The sequence below is a fragment of the Pseudorca crassidens genome, chromosome 8, assembly GCF_039906515.1.
Source record: "Pseudorca crassidens isolate mPseCra1 chromosome 8, mPseCra1.hap1, whole genome shotgun sequence".
Taxonomy (NCBI): domain Eukaryota; kingdom Metazoa; phylum Chordata; class Mammalia; order Artiodactyla; family Delphinidae; genus Pseudorca; species Pseudorca crassidens.
This window is the reverse complement of record NC_090303.1, coordinates 16001460-16018006: the sequence shown is the minus strand read 5'-3', so window position 1 is coordinate 16018006 and position 16547 is coordinate 16001460. Positions and strand designations below refer to the sequence as shown.

Below are 16547 nucleotides of genomic sequence, written 5' to 3'. Positions count from 1 at the left end.
TCCTCAGCAATCAACAATTTTTGCTCTATTATTAGGGGATATGGAAGTAGAAGGATGAATGTAAGAGCTAAATCTTTACCGGTCTTCACCAAATAAGAAAGGATAGATCCTTTCCTATCTTAAGCTTATTTGTGATTAGTAATAGCTGCCTCTGGGGAAACAAGACTGGCCGTTGAGGAAAGGAGAGACAGGGGACTGCTATTTTTCATAATAAGTCTTTTACTAATATTTGATTTTTTTAAATTGTGCATATATTAACTTGATAGGAAATTTTTAAGTGAATATTAAGTTATAAGCTATTAGCTATGTGATTATTTACACAACCACGGGGCAGAGAAGGCCTTTGAAGTGCACCGTGGTGGACACCTTTCATTTTGCCAGCGCAGTGCCCATTCCCTTTTCTGTGCTCTGATTCTCCCTCCTCTACCAGCAGTACAGATGGTCTAGGGGAAATTTCTCCACCCCAGCTTCCGTAGTAGCCTGTGACTCAGGCCCAATCTAACCCATGGCCCTGGCCCTTGGCCAGAGATATATTTTCTTTTCCAGGGATAGGCACAAGCCCAAATTTGGGCCGATGAGGGCTATACTGAGGAGTTCTCTGTAAATGTGGCCTAGCCTAGAGGGGCTGGCAGCCATCTTGCCACCAAAAGAGAAGAAGGTGCCCAAGAATGGGGCTGACAGGATGGACAGCAGAGACGAGAGATGAGGAAAAGACACCTGAGCCCTGATGCCTGTGGTTGAGCCCTGGTTCCATGCAGGTCTGAAGTCTGTCTTCCCCTGCCGTTTTCATAATTATAAGAGGCAGTACCATGTAAGGAGGAAGTGGCACTTACAAGTGGCAGGATCCTAATTCAACAGCCCAAAGAGAAACCATGCAAAATCAATCGATAGATTTAAGCAAATATATAAAACATACACATAATATAAACATAAACGTGCTCTATAACAGAAACAAAATCCTCAAAAAATTAAAAAGTAAATAGAAAAGGAAGAAATAATGTTTGGATTGATAAAGTTTCTGCCCTTACGAATAACAAGATGGAAATGCTCCACAAAATGGGCACAAGTATAAACACACCATTCACAAATGAAACAAAACAAGAACGCAAGAAACTCACGTTCGGGTTTTAAAAATCAAACATGAAATAAACAGGAACTAATTTTTTCCGATGTTAAATCTAAAGAGTGCTTTAAATTTTATTATCTGGTGTTGGCAAACATCCGATGGACTGCTAGTGAGAATGTAAACTGACACAACCTTTCTGAAAGGCAATCTAGCTATAATAAAAAGAAGCACACCTTTGACACCGTAATTCTTCTCCTAGGAATTCATCTAAGGAGATACTTAAGAGTGTGTGGGAACATTTTCCCTATAAGTTTTCTCACTGATTGTATTTATATTCGAAAACACTGGAAACTGAGTGTCCAAAAACAGCGGGTCCATTATAACTCATACATTCCAAAACTGTTCAGTCACTTATAATAGTGATGGAAAATATGTACATCTATTGAAGAACGTTCATGATTATTAAATGAAATAAACAAGTTACAAAACCATATAGGATGCGCCTGTTTTAGTTGTATAAATACATACACATACGTAAGGAAACAAATGTACTGGGATACATATCAAATGACCGTGAAATCTCTGGGTGGTAGAATTTATGTGTCCTAATTTGTTGGTGGGGTTTTTTTTCCCCTTATGTATGTATTTCATTCTTTCTCCAATGAACCTTTACAGACTTTCAATAAGAAAAAATGTACCTTAAATTCATAGAAAGCCATAAATTACCTCTTAGTGTAGTTTCAGTCATGCATTTGGAGCCAAAATGCATTCAAGCTGTTAGGTGGAGTACAGGTGATAGAAAAGTCGAGGGAGTGGACACTCTTTTGAGAAAATGTGGTGGTAGAAACAAGGAGCAAAGGGTCTCAGAAACATACGTAGCATATCATTGTTGCAATGGAGCATCTGGATAAGAGGAGGAGACCGAAGATACGAAAAGAAGGAATCACTGGGGGAGATGTCTTATCAAGCCCAAACAGCAACACACTGCTTTCCATTGTCCCGCGGCTTCTGTTTGGGATCGACTGGGCTGCCTTAACTGGATTCCCACATGCCCTTTTCCCATGCGCTGCATGGGCTCAGAACTTACCCAGGGACAGAACTCACCCAGGGACAGAACTCATACTCTCAGCCTCTTGGTGTCTTAACCCCCTAAACTAAGTACAACAGGCAGTTTTCATCCGAAGCTTTCCCCAGGGAAGAAATAGGACACTTGAAGCCCTGCTCAAGGCTTCCCTAGGCCACCTTGATTAACCACCAACCACAACTGCTATCATAATACACACCATTATGAAAAAGTGAGTTTTCAACAATTCATAAGGGTTTGAATGCTCTGTAAGTCAGATTACATTTTCTTTTCAGTTATTTCTGGCATATTAACAGCTGGTGACCTAGATTAAGAAATAATTTAATATGTCAAAAGGCAGACTGTATCAATAAATTCCCTCACAGATGGGAAGTGGATTCAATGAAAAGCTTCAGATCTAAAATTCAAGTACTTACTTGGAAGGAGGGAGAGGGTGGGGAGGAATACCTACCAGTGGGTAAAAGGAAGTATGGAAAAATGATGACAAAACCTGGCCAGGATCCCAGCAGATCATGGCTACTTTCTGCACAAGTAGCCAGGGACTAGAAGGGGGCAGGAAGCCTTGTTATTTCAGCTGCTAAAGGAGCGACAGGAGGATCACAGTTCGGGATGAGCTTGGGTAGATATTAAAAGAAATACAATCCTCTTACTGCATTGAGAGCATGCATGTGTGAAGGGAGGGACGAGAGGCAGCCACCCAGCCTCTGGGCAGGCGGACAGGCAAAGGAATCAGTGCCCCCTTCAGCTGAGTTCATGGGAGTCAATGGGAACTGGGGGGGCGTCCTGAGCCCAAGTCTGAAAAGGGAAATTCACCTTCATAGTGGGCAACGCGGCAAATCTGACTTCCAGTAAAACAGGAAACCACTAAACATTCAGAATCCCAGGGATGGAAAATACTTCCACGTGAAAGAGAACACAGTTCAAGTGACACGGACCACGGGGCTCATTAGCCGGTGTCCATTTTCAAGTACAATGCTTCATCTACAATATGAATGTCCTTTGCCCGGGACACAAATGAAGACCTCAGTGCTGGCAAGGTCTTGACGACAAGCAGTGGGCAGGGAAGCCAGGCAAACCCACTGCCTGCTACTGTACCTCTCCAACTGCTCGGGGCTGGGCTTGATTTGGACATGGCGTTCATTTGTGCCCACCTCTCGGGGAGAAAAATAAATTACTGCGACCAATCTTGTGAAACACCAGGGAACCCAACCCGTGCAGCATGGATTTTTTTTTTTCATGCAATAAAACGCCCTCCTCTGTGCAAAAAGATGCAGAGAACTGTTAGGTTCAGGTCATATTTATTTTTGACCTTCCAGAGAAGGACGCTGGCGTCAAAAGGGATACACATACAGAGAGACCCCTCAAAAAAAAAAAAAAAAAAAGGAAGAAAAATCGAAAGAAAGAAGTGTGCATCTAGATCTCGGTTTTGAACTTCGGGATTCACTGCACAGTACTGTATTAAAGCCCTTGGCTCTTCGCGATCAGCCTTCTTAATCCAAACATATTTCTTCGGAGGTAGCTTCTGTGCTAAATCGCTCGTTCCTGCTGCACCCAAGTAGCCAGGAAATCCCGCCGGAGGAAGGACAGCGCCGCAATCTCCCGCCGGGACCTGCGGGCCGCGTCCCCACCAGCCGCCTGCGGGCGCGCGGCCAGCGGGCGCCGGAGGAAGATGCGCTCAGCTCCGGGAGCCGCGGGCGACACGCCGCACCTGCCACAGCTCGTGCCGGGCGCCGGCCCAGGAGGGCGGGGAGCGCGGCCAGCCGCGCGGGGGAGCGGCGAGGCAGCCGGGAGACCCGGGCCAACCCCGCGCCTCCCGGGACAGGGGCTGCGCGTCCCCGGCACTCCCGCCTTCCCGCCGGCTCCCCGCAGCGCCGGGTGCCGCCTTGCTGCAGTGGCTGCGGCGGAGGGCAAGGCGTCCCCGAGACCCCGGCCCGGCCTCCTGCGCTCCCCCACATCCCACCCCCGCCCCGGCCTGCTCGGCCCTGCCCGCCGCGTCCCCGCCACCCGCTTCTGACCTTTTCCTGCGCGCGGTTGAGTCGCTTCTGGACGTTCTTGGCGAAGATGCCCGTCTTGATGTCGGCCATGGCTGCGGGTCCGCGGAGGCTGAGAGGAGCGGAGCGGGCGGCGAGGAGGAGCGGGAAAGGAGGAGCAGGAGAGGCGGCGAGGAGCCGCCGAGCGCCAGGAGGGGTGAGGGAGGGGCGCGGCGGCGGGGACCCACTTAAAGCGACAGAGCGGAGGCGGGACGCGCCGGCCCGGTCGGTGACACGGGTGGCGAGCTAAAGAGAGAGAAGAAGCCAAGAGTCGAAATGCCCAGAGAGCGCCCACAGTGATGGCAGAGGAGGTCTGGTGGAGAAAGGGAAGGGAGCCGAGCAGCAGCCGCAGGGCCCGCAGCAGCTCCGGGGTTCTCTGAAGGCGGAGTTTGTGGTGGGGGAGGGTGAGAGGGGCCCCAATTCTCTCCAGAAAAAAAAAAAAAAAAAAGGCGGGTGTGGGCGGAGGAGTTGGAAGGAGAACACCGGGAAGGTGCAAGTGGAAATGGAGGGGGTTGGGCTGCGCTCCCTGGAGGACCCGCTCGACGACCCCAGGCAGAGAATGCAACCCTCGATTATCTGTGTGTTCAAGAACACACCCTCGGGAGGCTCGCAGCCCAACGAGGGAAGCCGACTGGGAAACCGAGTCAGGGCAGACGTTGGAGCTGCCCCAGAGGCACAGGTAGAAAGGAGGGAGGCACCAATGGTGACACTTGTGTAAACTTTCACACAAGTCTTGGGGCGAGGGCGGGAGGTTCCTTGCTGAGAAGGGTCCACTCCTTTAAGGCAGGTGCTGTGCTTTGGTGATCTCTGTAATCCCTGCCCTGAGCATAGGCACTCACTTTCCAAGAACCATTGCATGGAAGAGGCAGGTCCTTTATTGCCTCACACCAGCAGTGTAAGACCCAGGCCTCCTAACCTGTTGCTTCTTACCCACCTTCTGGTAACCTTAACAGGGATTCACCATCGTCAGTACACTTTGCAGAAGTAAGAATAATAGAGATAAACTTGTCCTATACCTACCTAGAGCTCTTGAAGCCTCTGACCGAAGGTCAAACTATTCATATTGGGTTCTCTCTGAGAATGTGAGAAGGGTAAGGCAGGTGGCCCAGCAAACAGGTCAGAAGTGAGTCAGGCACCTGGGAATCCTGTGAGTTCCGGAGAGCATCTCACGCCACCTCTGGAGTAGACTGTCACGTGGGCAGCTCCCATGCTTTGCCGCTTGGTATCCACTCCTAGTATAGTCCCCTCACCTTGATTCTAAAAGGCTTGTGACTGCCTTTTACCAATAAGATATGGCGGAAGTACACTGTGCCAATTCCAGACCAACGCCTTGAGAAGCCAGGCAGGTTTCGCAGTCTGAGGAACGAAACCTGTTCTTCCTGTGCTGCCGTGTAGAGTTTCAGCTACCCTGCTGTAAAAAGCCCCTTGGAGAGGCCACATGGTAAAGGGAGAAGCCCTGAGGTTACTTGGACAGGGAGAGCAAAACCCAAATGTCCCTGCATCCCAGCTGAGACCATCCTCCAGGAAAAACACTGGCCCAATACAGCCGCACAAAAAATCATCAGCAAGACCAGCGGAAGAACCGCCCAGACAATCCTAGCCAAGAATGTGGAACGGTGAGCAAAAAAAAAAAAAAAATGATAGTGGTTTTATTATGCGATGCACACTGAGGCCAAACAAACTCAAATGTCAGTTTGGAGCAGAGAAAGGTTTATTGCAGGGCCATGGAAGGAGACAGGTAGCTTATGCCTCCCGAAATCCCAAACTCCTGGGAGGAGTTTCAGCGAAGCATTTTAAAGGCAAGGTGAGGGAGGGGCATGGTTGGTTGTTGGGAGACCTCTTCGTGTCAGAATCCTTTGTTCTTGCAGCTGTCCAGGTAGGTCAGGTCAGGATGATCCTGTAAACCTCCAACGAGATAAATGTTATTCTCTGTTCTGCAACTTTTTTTTTTTTTTGCGGTACGCGGGCCTCTCACTGTTGTGGCCTCTCCCGCTGTGGAGCACAGGCTCCGGACGCGCGAGCTCAGCGGCCATGGCTCACGGGCCTAGCCGCTCCGCGGCATGTGGGATCCTCGCGGACCGGGGCACGAACCCGTGTTCCCTGCATCGGCAGGCGGACTCTCAACCACTGCGCCACCAGGGAAGCCTTGTTCTGCAACTTTTTATCTCTATATGAATGGGAAGGTGTTATACCCTTAAAGGTCAGAGCCTTGAGAATGGTCTATCCTGTACATTTCAGCCTATAGGCAACATTCTTAACCCTAAACAAAAGCTATAGAACACAAAGATTTAAAGAAACAGATCCAATATGGAGTCAGATTTGTTCTACCCTATCACAGCTTTTTAAGCCACTTTTCTGATGGTTTTTTACTGAAATACCCAGTCTATTCACTTGGCTCTTACTTCCTTAGGATGGCTATTCATCCCAATTTGCCTGGGAATGAAGGCGTTTCCAGGACACAGGACTTACAGTGCTAAAACCAGGAAAGTCCTGGGGAACCTGCAAGAGTTGGTCACCTTCTTTCCAACATCTCAACTAAACAGGAGTTTACTTCAGAGCAAAGTAAGAAAAACTTGTTTCTTCTCTTGGTCAGCATTCAGTAGAACAGACTACTCAGAAGCCACGAATTTTGAGTCGGGGGCTTCTGAACCTTAGCTCTGCCTTGGGATCTTGGCCATGAGGATACAAGCCTCAGAATGTTGGAATATACCAGAATGTTCTGGAGCATATCAGTCCATGGTTACTCTTATACTCTGTGCCCCAGAGCCCCCTCTGCTCCCTCTGGGCCTGGCTACAGCCCTCATTACAGTCACCACTGCCCTTTCTCTGACAAGCAAGGGACAGGGTCCCAAGCAGTGGGTTTACTTTTTCTCTGCTTACTTAGGGCCCGAGCCATCAGATCCCACTGTCCCAGCCTTTGTCTCTCCTGGCGATTACTCCCCCACCAGTTTTTGGAACACAGTGAATATCTTTTGAAATAAAATTGCAAATGGTTCGCTTTTCTTATCATTCGGATGCCCAAATCTAGATCTGTAGCGTGGGTGGAAAGGGAAGCTTGTCATTTCTTGATAATTCCATTTGGAATACATGCTGAGCATATTAAAAAATTGTGTGCAAACTGTTAACAAATCAACCAGTATTTTTGGGTTGCCATGTGGCTCATTCTAGCCACTCTGGAATATTGATGAAGCGCTTTAGCTGGTACTTAGTAGGGGCCCTGTAAAAAAATATATATATATTTTTTTTTATTTTTTTTATTTTTTGGCTGCATTGGGTCTTCATTGCTGCACGCGGGATTTCTTCTAGTTCCGGTGACTGGGGGCTACTCTTCGTTGCGGTGCGCGGGCTCCTCATTGCGGTGGCTTCTCTTGTTGTGGAGCACGGGCTCTAGGCGTGCAGGCTTCAGTAGTTGTGGCTTGTGGGCTCAGTAGTTGTGGCTCATGGGCTCCAGAGCACAGCCTCAGTAGTTGTGGGGCATGGGCTTAGTTGTGCCGCGACATGTGGGATCTTCCTGGACCAGGGCTCAAACCCGTGTCCCCTGCATTGACAGGTGGATTCTTAACAACTGCGCCGAATGCAGGAATGAATGAGACTAACTCATGAGGATGCATTCTTAGCTATTTCTTCTCATAATTCTTCAGTAATGCTACTGGAACATGGGTGGGGGGAAGGGGAGCCCAACTACTACAATGATTTTTTTCTTAGGATAATTTTTTTAAATTGAAGCATAGTTGATTTACAGTGCTGTGTTAGTTTCAGGTGAACAGTGAAGTGATTCAGTTATACATATATATATATTCTTTTTCAGATTTTTTTCCATTATAGGTTATTGTAAGATATTGAGTATAGTTCCCCATGCTATGCAGTAGGTCCTTGTTGTTTACCTATTTATATGTGGTAGTTTGTATTTGTTAATCCCAAGCTCCTAATTTATCCCTCCCTCCCCATTTGGTAACCATAAGTTTATTTTCTATGTCTCTGAGTCTGTTTCTTTCTTGTAAATAAGTTCATTTATATCATTGTTTTAGATTCCACATATAAGTGGCATCACATGATATTTGTCTTTGTCTGACTTACTTCACTTAGTATGATTTTCTTTTGAATTTTATTTCATTTATTTTTTTATACAGCAGGTTCTTATTAGTCATCAATTTTATACACATCAGTGTGTACATGTCAATCCCAATCGTCCAATTCATCACACCACCATCCCCACCCCCCGTGACTTTCCCCCCTTGGTGTCCATACGTTTGTTCTCTACATCTGTGTCTCAATTTCTGCCCTGTAAACTGGTTCATCTGTACCATTTTTCTAGGTTCCACATACATGCATTAATATACAATATTTGTTTTTCTCTTTCTGACTTACTTCACTCTGTATGACAGTCTCTAGATCCATCCACGTCTCAACAAATGACTCAATTTCGTTCCTTTTCATAGCTGAGTAATATTCAATTGTACGTATGTACCACATCTTTATCCATTCATCTGTCGATGGGCATTTCAGTTGCTTCCATGACCTGGCTATTGTAAATAGTGCTGCAATGAACATTGAGGTGAATGTGTCTTTTTGAAATATGGTTATCTCTGGGTATATCCCAGTAGTGGGATTGCTGGATCATATGATAATTCTATTTTTAGTTTCTTAAGGAACCTCCATACTGTTCTCCATAGTGGCTGTATCAATTTACATTCCCACCAACAGTGCAAGAGGGTTTCCTTTTCTCCACACCCTCTCCAGCATTTGTTTCTAGATTTTTTGGTGGTGGCTATTCTGAAGACTGGTGTGAGGTGATACCTCATTGTAGTTTTGATTTGCATTTCTCTAATGATTAGTGATTTTGAGCAGCTTTTCATGTGCTTCTTGGCCATCTGTATGTCTTCTTTGGAGAAATGTCTATTTAGGTCTGGACATTTTTGGATTAGGTTGTTTATTTCTTTAATATTGAGCTGCATGAGCTGTTTATATATTTTGGAGATTAATCCTTTGTCTGTTGATTCGTTTGCAAATATTTTCTCCCATTCTGAGGGTTGTCTTTTCATCTTGTTTATGGTTTCCTTTGCTGTGCAAAAGCTTTTAAGTTTCATTAGGTCCCGTTTGTTTATTTTTGTTTTTATTTCCATTACTCTAGGAGGTGGATCGAAAAAGATCTTGCTCTGATTTATGTAAAGAGTGTTCTTCCTATGTTTTCCTCTAAGAGTTTTATAGTGTCTGGTCTTGCATTTAGGTCTTGAATCCATTTTGAGTTTATTTTTGTGTATGGTGTTAGGGAGTGTTCTAATTTCATTCTTTTACATGTAGCTGTCCAGTTTTCCCAGCACCACTTATTCAAGAGACTGTCTTTTCTCCATTTTATATCCTTGCCTCCTTTGTCATAGATTAGTTGACCATTGGTGCATGGGTTTATCTCTGGGCTTTCTATCCTGTTCCATTGATCTATATTTCTGTTTTTGTGCAAGTACCATATTATCTTGATTACTGTAGCTTTGGTAGTATAGTCTGAAGTCAGGGACTCTGATTCCTCCAGCTTCGCTTTTTCCCCTCAAGACTGCTTTGGCTATTCGGGGTCTTTTGTGTCTCCATACAAATTTTATTTTGTTGTTGTTGTTGTTTTTGTTTTTTTGCTGTACACGGGCCTCTCACTGCTGTGGCCTCCCCTACTGCAGAGCACAGGCTCCGGACGCGTAGGCTCAGCGGCCATGGCTCATGGGCCCAGCCGCTCCGCGGCATGTGGGACCCTCCCGGACCGGGTCACGAACCCATGTCCCCTGCATCGGCAGGCGGACTCTCAACCACTGCGCCACCAGGGAAGCCCTCTCCATACAAATTTTAAGATTATTTGTTCTAGTTCTGTAAAAAATGCCATTGGTAATTTGATAGGGATTGCATTGAAACTGTAGATTGCTTTAGGTAGTAGAGTCATTTTCACAATATTTATTCTTCCAATCCAAGAACATGGTATATCTCTCCATCTGTTGGTATCATCTTTAGTTTCTTTCATCACTGTCCTATAGTTTTCTGCATACAGGTCTTTTGTCTCCCTAAGTAGGTTTATTCCTAGGTATTTCATTCTTTTTGTGGCAGTGGTAAGTGGGAGTGTTTCCTTAATTTCTCTTTCAGATTTTTTCATCATTAGTGTATAGGAATGCAAGAGATTTCTGTGCATTAATTTTGTATCCTGCAACTTTACCAAATTCATTCATTAGCTCCAGTAGTTTTCTGGTGGCATTTTTAGGATTCTCTATGTATAGTATCATGTCATCTGCAAACAGTGACAGTTTTACTTCTTCTTTTCAAATTTGTGGTCCTTTTATTTCTTTTTCTTCTCTGATTGCCGTGGCTAGGACTTCCAAAACTATGTTGAAAAATAGTGGTGAAAGTAGACATCCTTGTCTTGTTCCTGACCTTGGATGAAATGCTTTCAGTTTTTCACCATTGAGAATGATGTTTGCTGTGGGTTTGTCGTATATGGCCTTTATTATGTTGAGGTAGGTTCACTCTATGCCCACCTTCTGGAGAGTTTTTATCATAAATGGGTGTTGAATTTTGTCAAAAGCTTTTTCTGCATCTGTTGAGATGATCATGTGGTTTTTATTCTTCAATTTGTTAATATGGTGTATCACATTGATTGATTTGCATATATTGAAGAATCCTTGCATCCCTGGGATAAATCCCAATTGATCATGGTGTATGATCCTTTTAATGTGTTGTTGGATTCTGTTTGCTAGTATTTTGTTGAGAATTTTGGCATCTATATTCATTAGTGATATTGGTCTGTAATTTTCTTTTTTTGTAGTATCTTTGTCTGGTTTTGGTATCAGGGTTATGGTAGCCTCATAGAATGAGTTTGGGAGTGTTCCTTCCTCTGCAATTTTTTGAAAGAGTTTGAGAAGGATTGTGTTAGCTCTTCTCTAAATGTTTGATAGAATTCACCTGTGAAGCCATCTGGTCCTGGTTTGTTGGAAGATTTTTAATCACAGTTTCAATTTCATTACTTGTGATTGGTCTGTTCATATTTTCTATTTCTTCCTGGTTCAGTCTTGGAAGGTTATACCTTTCTAAGAATTTGTCCATTTCTTCTAGGTTGTCCATTTTATTGGCATAGAGTTGCTTATAGTAGTCTCTTAGGATGCTTTGTATTTCTGCGGTGTCTGTTGTAACTTTTCCTTTTTCATTTCTAATGTTATTGATTTGAGTCCTCTCCCTCTTTCTTGATGAGTTTGGCTAATGGTTTATCAATTTTGCTTATCTTCTCAAAGAACCAGCTTTTAGTTTTATTGATCTTTGCTATTGTTTTCTTTCTTTCTATTTCATTTATTTCTGCTCTGATCTTTATGATTTCTTTCCTTCTGCTAACTTTGGGTTTTGTTTGTTCTTCTTTCTCTAGTTCCTTTAGGTGTAAGTTTAGATTGTTTATTTGAGGTTTTTCTTGTTTCTTGAGGTAGGCTTGTATAGTTATAAACTTCCCTCTTAGAACTGCTTTTGCTGCATCCCATAGGTTTTGGATCGTCATGTTTTCATTGTCATTTGTCTCTAGGTATTTTTTGATTTCCTCTTTGATTTCTTCAGTGATTTCTTGGTTATTTAGTAACGTATTGTTTAGCTTCCATGTGTTTGTGTTTTTTACGGTTTTTTCCCTGTAATTCATTTCTAATCTCTTAGCGTTTTGGTCAGAAAAGATGCTTGATGTGATTTCAATTTTCCTAAATTTACTGAGGCTTGATTTGTGACACAAGATGTGATCTATTCTGGAGAATGTTCCATGTGCACTTGAGAAGAAAGTGTAATCTGCTGTTTTTGGATGGAATGTCCTATAAATATCAATTTAATCTATCTGGTCTATTGTGTCATTTAAAGCTTGTGTTTCCTTATTTGTTTTCATTTTGGATGATCTGTCCATTGGTGTAAGTGAGGTGTTAAAGTCTCCTACTATTATTGTGTTACTGTCGATTTCCTCTTTTATAGCTGTTAGCAGTTGTCTTATGTATTGAGGTGCTCCTATGTTGGGTGCATATATATTTATAATTGTTTTATCTTCTTCTTGGATTGATCCCTTGATCATTATGTTGTGTCCTTCCTTGTCTCTTGAAACATTCTTTATGTCAAAGTCTATTTTGTCTGATATGAGTATAGCTACTCCAGCTTTCTTTTGATTTCCATTTGCATGGAATATCTGTTTCCATCCCCTCACTTTCAGTCTGTATGTGTCCCTAGGTCTGAAGTGTGTCTCTTCTAGACAGCATATAGGTGGGTCTTCTTTTTGTATCCATTCAGCAAGCCTGTGTCTTTTGTTTGGAGCATTTAATCCATTCACGTTTAAGGTAATTATCTATATGTATGTTCCTATGACCATTTTCTTAATTGTTCTGGGTTTGTTTTTGTAGGTCCTTTTCTTCTCTCGTGTTTCCCACTTAGAGAAGTTCCTTTAGCATTTGTTGTAGAGCTGGTTTGGTGGTGCTGAATTCTCTTAGCTTTTGCTTGTCTGTAAAGCTTTTATTTCTCTTGTCAAATCTGAATGAGATCCTTGCCAGGTAGAGTAATCTTGGTTGTAGGTTCTTCCCTTTCATCACTTTAAGTATATCATGCCACTCCCTTCTGGCTTGTAGAGTTTCTGCTGAGAAATCAGCTGTAAACCTTATGGGAGTACTCATGTATGTTAAGTCATTTTTCCCTTGCTGCTTTCAATAATTTTTCTTTGTCTTTAATTTATGTCAGTTTGATTACTATGTGTCTCTGTGTGTTTCTCCTTGGGTTTATCCTGCCTGGGACTATGCACTTCCTGGGCTTGGGTGGCTATTTCCTTTCCCATGTTAGGGAAGTTTTCCACTATAATCTCTTCAAATATTTTCTCTGGTCCTTTCTCTCTCTCTTCTCCTTCTGGGTCCCCTATAATGCGTATGTTGTTACGTTTAATGTTGTCCCAGAGGTCTCTTAGGCTGTCTGCATTCCTTTTCATTTTTTTTTCTTTATTCTGTTCCGCAGCAGTGAATTCCACCATTCTGTCTTCCAGGTCACTTATCCATTCTTCTGCCTCAGTTATTCTGCTATTGATTCCTTCTAGTGTAGATTTTATTTCCGTTATTGTATTGTTCATCTCTGTTTGTTCTTTAATTCTTCTAGGTCTTTGTTAAACATTTCTTGCATCTTCTTGATCTTTGCCTCCATTCTTTTTTTGAGGTCCTGGATCATCTTCACTATCATTATTCTGAATTCGTTTTTGGAAGGTTGCCTATCTCCACTTCATTTAGTTGTTTTTCTGAGGTTTTATCTTGTTCCTTCATCTGGTACATAGCCCTCTGCCTTTTCATCTTGTCTATCCTTCTGTGAGTGGTTTTTGTTCCACAGGCTGCAGGATTGTAGTTCTTCTTGATTCTAATGTGTGCCCTCTGGTGGATGAGGCTATCTAAGAGGCCTGTGTAAGTTTCCTGATGGGAGGGACTGGTGGTGGGTAGAGCTGACTGTTGCTCTGGTGGGCAGAGCTCAGTAAAACTTTAATCTGCCTGACTGCTGATGGGTGGGTCTGCGTTCCCTCCCTGTTGATTGTTTGGCCTGAGGCAACCCAACACTGGAGCCTACCTGCGCTCTTTGGTGGGGCTAATGACAGACTCTGGGACGCCTAGGAGTACTTCCCAGAACTTCTGCTGCCAGGGTTCTTGTCCCCACGGTGAGCCACAGCCACCCCCCGCCTCTGCAGGAGACCCTCCAACACTAGCAGGTAGGTCTGGTTCAGTCTCCCCTGGGGTCATTTCTCCTTCCCCTGGGTCCCAATGTGCACGCTACTTTGTGTGTGCCCTCCATGAGTGAAGTCTCTGTTTCCCCCAGTCCTGTCGAAATCCTGCAATCAAATCCCACTAGGCTTCAAAGTCTGATTCTCTAGGAATTCCTCCTCCCATTGCCAGACCCCCAGGTTGGGAAGCCTGACGTGGGGCTCAGAACCTTCACTCCAGTGGGTGGGCTTCTGTGGTATAAGTGTTCTCCAGTCTGTGAATCACCCACCCAGCAGTTATGGGATTTGATTTTACTGTGATTGTGCCCCTTCTGCCATCTCATTGTGGCTTCTCCTTTGTCTTTGGATGTGGGGTATCTTTTTTGGTGAGTTCCAGTGTCTTCCTTTCGATGATTGTCCAGCAGCTAGTTGTGATTCTGGTGTTCTCACAAGAGGGAGTGAGAGCACGTCCTTCTATTCCGCCATCTTGCTTCCTACCTCAATAGCATCTTATACTCAAAAAAAAAACTAGTATGATTTTTATCATGGTTATGTCATACAGTGGAGTCTTTTTTTTTTTTTACAAAACCTTATGCAGCACTCAAATATATTAATCAGATGGACCCTCTCTGGATGCAGAGAATGTTGGGTGCCCAGAGCTCCACCCATTAGGTGGCCCGTTTATTCCCTGTGACTGTCTTTAAGGAAGATCCTTAGAGCCACAGAACACAGCAGAAGTCCACAGTACCAGCGACCCTCAGCGACACCTTCTGTCTCTGAAGTTGTAGGATCCATGCTTTTGTGTGTGTTTCCTTCATCCCCAGCACCACTGGGCCCTCCCACCAGTATTCCTTGATTGTTTGTGCCTGTTCCTCATAATGACCATACATTTTTCTCCTTGGTCAGTCAAGGAAAAATGTGACCCTTGCAGTTCCACGTAGATGTCACTATTAATGAAAAGTAACCCAAATCCTCACTAATTTCAGGGACAAGCTTAGATTGTTACCGAACTCAGGTCTGGCTGTTCACCACTCAGAAAGCAGTACTCGAGAGAGAGACAAATGTTGGTAGAAAGGAAAACTGCTTTTAATCAGAATGCCGGCAATCTGCCAGCAATCAGTGTCCCCCAAAACCATCTCCAAAGATACTGCTCGGCCACGAAAGCTTTTAAAAGGAAAAAGGGAAGTAGTCTCAGTTAATCACTGAGATGGGGGTCAGAGTTGTTGCCATCCCACAATGTATGCAGGCTTATGTGCAGGCTTGTTGACTTCTTGTGGTCTTTCTCTAGATGCAATCTTATTCACACAGTTTGGGAGCTTACGGAAGGGGAAGCTAGAGAAGAGATCTGGTCATCTGTTAATTCCTTATTCTTCATTTCTACTTCTTTGATCTATGGAAAGAACCAACACGTTAGGCAAGGTATTGTGTGATCAAAAGATTTGAAAGGGGTGCTTGGTCCAGAGGTGAGTAGAACATGGGGGATGCCTGGTTTAACGTTAGTGTCAAGACAAAAGGGGCCTCCTGCAGGGAACTCTTTCCTGCAAAGAGCTCTTTCCTTCCAAAAGCTGCTTACAAAATGTTAAATTATATTTAATGATTATTCAGGTAAAGTTCAGAAAAAGCATCACAACTCCAACCCCAGGTATTCATCTGAACAGGGCAGAATTCCTGAATTAATTGTAATTTCCAATTCACCTTCCTTCCTTCTAAATTGCACTTCAAATTGCTTGATAAATCAGAAGTATAATTATGACAGGTTTTCATAATTTGGAATAGGCCCAGAATTACTACTGTATTATCACAAAACTCATTTTCCAGATGTTTTAATGGTACAGAAGCTTATCCTTGCCTATATTTATATCTTGTAAGTCCAATTTAGACCCTTAGGAAGGTAGATTTCTAGATCCATTGTTTAATGTGTCTAGCTCTTTGCTGACACTCACAAGAGTTAAAATTTATGCTGTATATTCTAATTAGCTACATCTTCTTTATGTCATTGTACAGATAATTAAGGAGCCATTCCATTTATACATTTGGTTGAACCTAACTGGACTTTTGGTCCCAACCAAATTATGACTAATACTTACACTTACCTCTTTGTTTAAAGACTCAGACAAAATTTTCTTTTGTCTCACAAATGTTAAAATAGCAGTGAAAGGAGGATGTGCTGTAAAATATATTTTTTGGACTGATTATCTTATGCATTTCAGGTGAAAACTTTCTTCAAATTATGCCAACTATTTACATTTTAGTCCCACATATATTTTTATTCAATTTCGCCTGCATAACTACCCTTTTCTTTTCCCAATTTAACCAAGTCTAAAAATACAAACTTCTAACTCTATTAATAATGTATCACTAATGTATCCCAAAATACTGCATAGGAGGCAAGAGCTTTGTTTTAATACGTGAGCCATTGGCCACTAAGGAAAACAATAACAATGTATTCAGTTGCCTAATAACTTTAAAGTACTTCAACACCGTGTTTGATGTGTTTGTGCAGAACAATGCAAAACAACTTCTATACCTCAAAACAAAATGCTTGAACATCACTTAATAGCTTATAAGCCAACTGAGAGGTCAGGGAGGAGAACAAAATAGAAATTCTAATTAACCACAACTCTTTCTGAAGAAAGGGACAAGTCCCTGCAAATATTTTAA

At 43.4% G+C, this 16547-nt stretch overlaps 1 protein-coding gene and 1 long non-coding RNA gene across 2 annotated transcripts in view; one reads left to right on the top strand and one right to left on the bottom strand.

The window, feature by feature from the left end:
• LOC137228853 (amphiphysin) overlaps nt 1-4483 on the bottom strand; it is a 191215-nt gene extending 186732 nt beyond the window's left edge. Inside the window, exon 1 of the mRNA XM_067745878.1 lies at nt 4166-4483. Coding sequence (XP_067601979.1) covers nt 4166-4234 — 69 coding nt within the window. The 5' untranslated portion in view covers nt 4235-4483. The remainder of the gene's footprint in view (nt 1-4165) is intronic.
• A 41-nt stretch (nt 4484-4524) lies between these two features.
• LOC137228856 (uncharacterized) overlaps nt 4525-16547 on the top strand; it is a 162752-nt gene continuing 150729 nt past the window's right edge. The window contains exon 1 of the long non-coding RNA XR_010945381.1: nt 4525-5796. This is a non-coding gene — a long non-coding RNA (uncharacterized lncRNA). The remainder of the gene's footprint in view (nt 5797-16547) is intronic.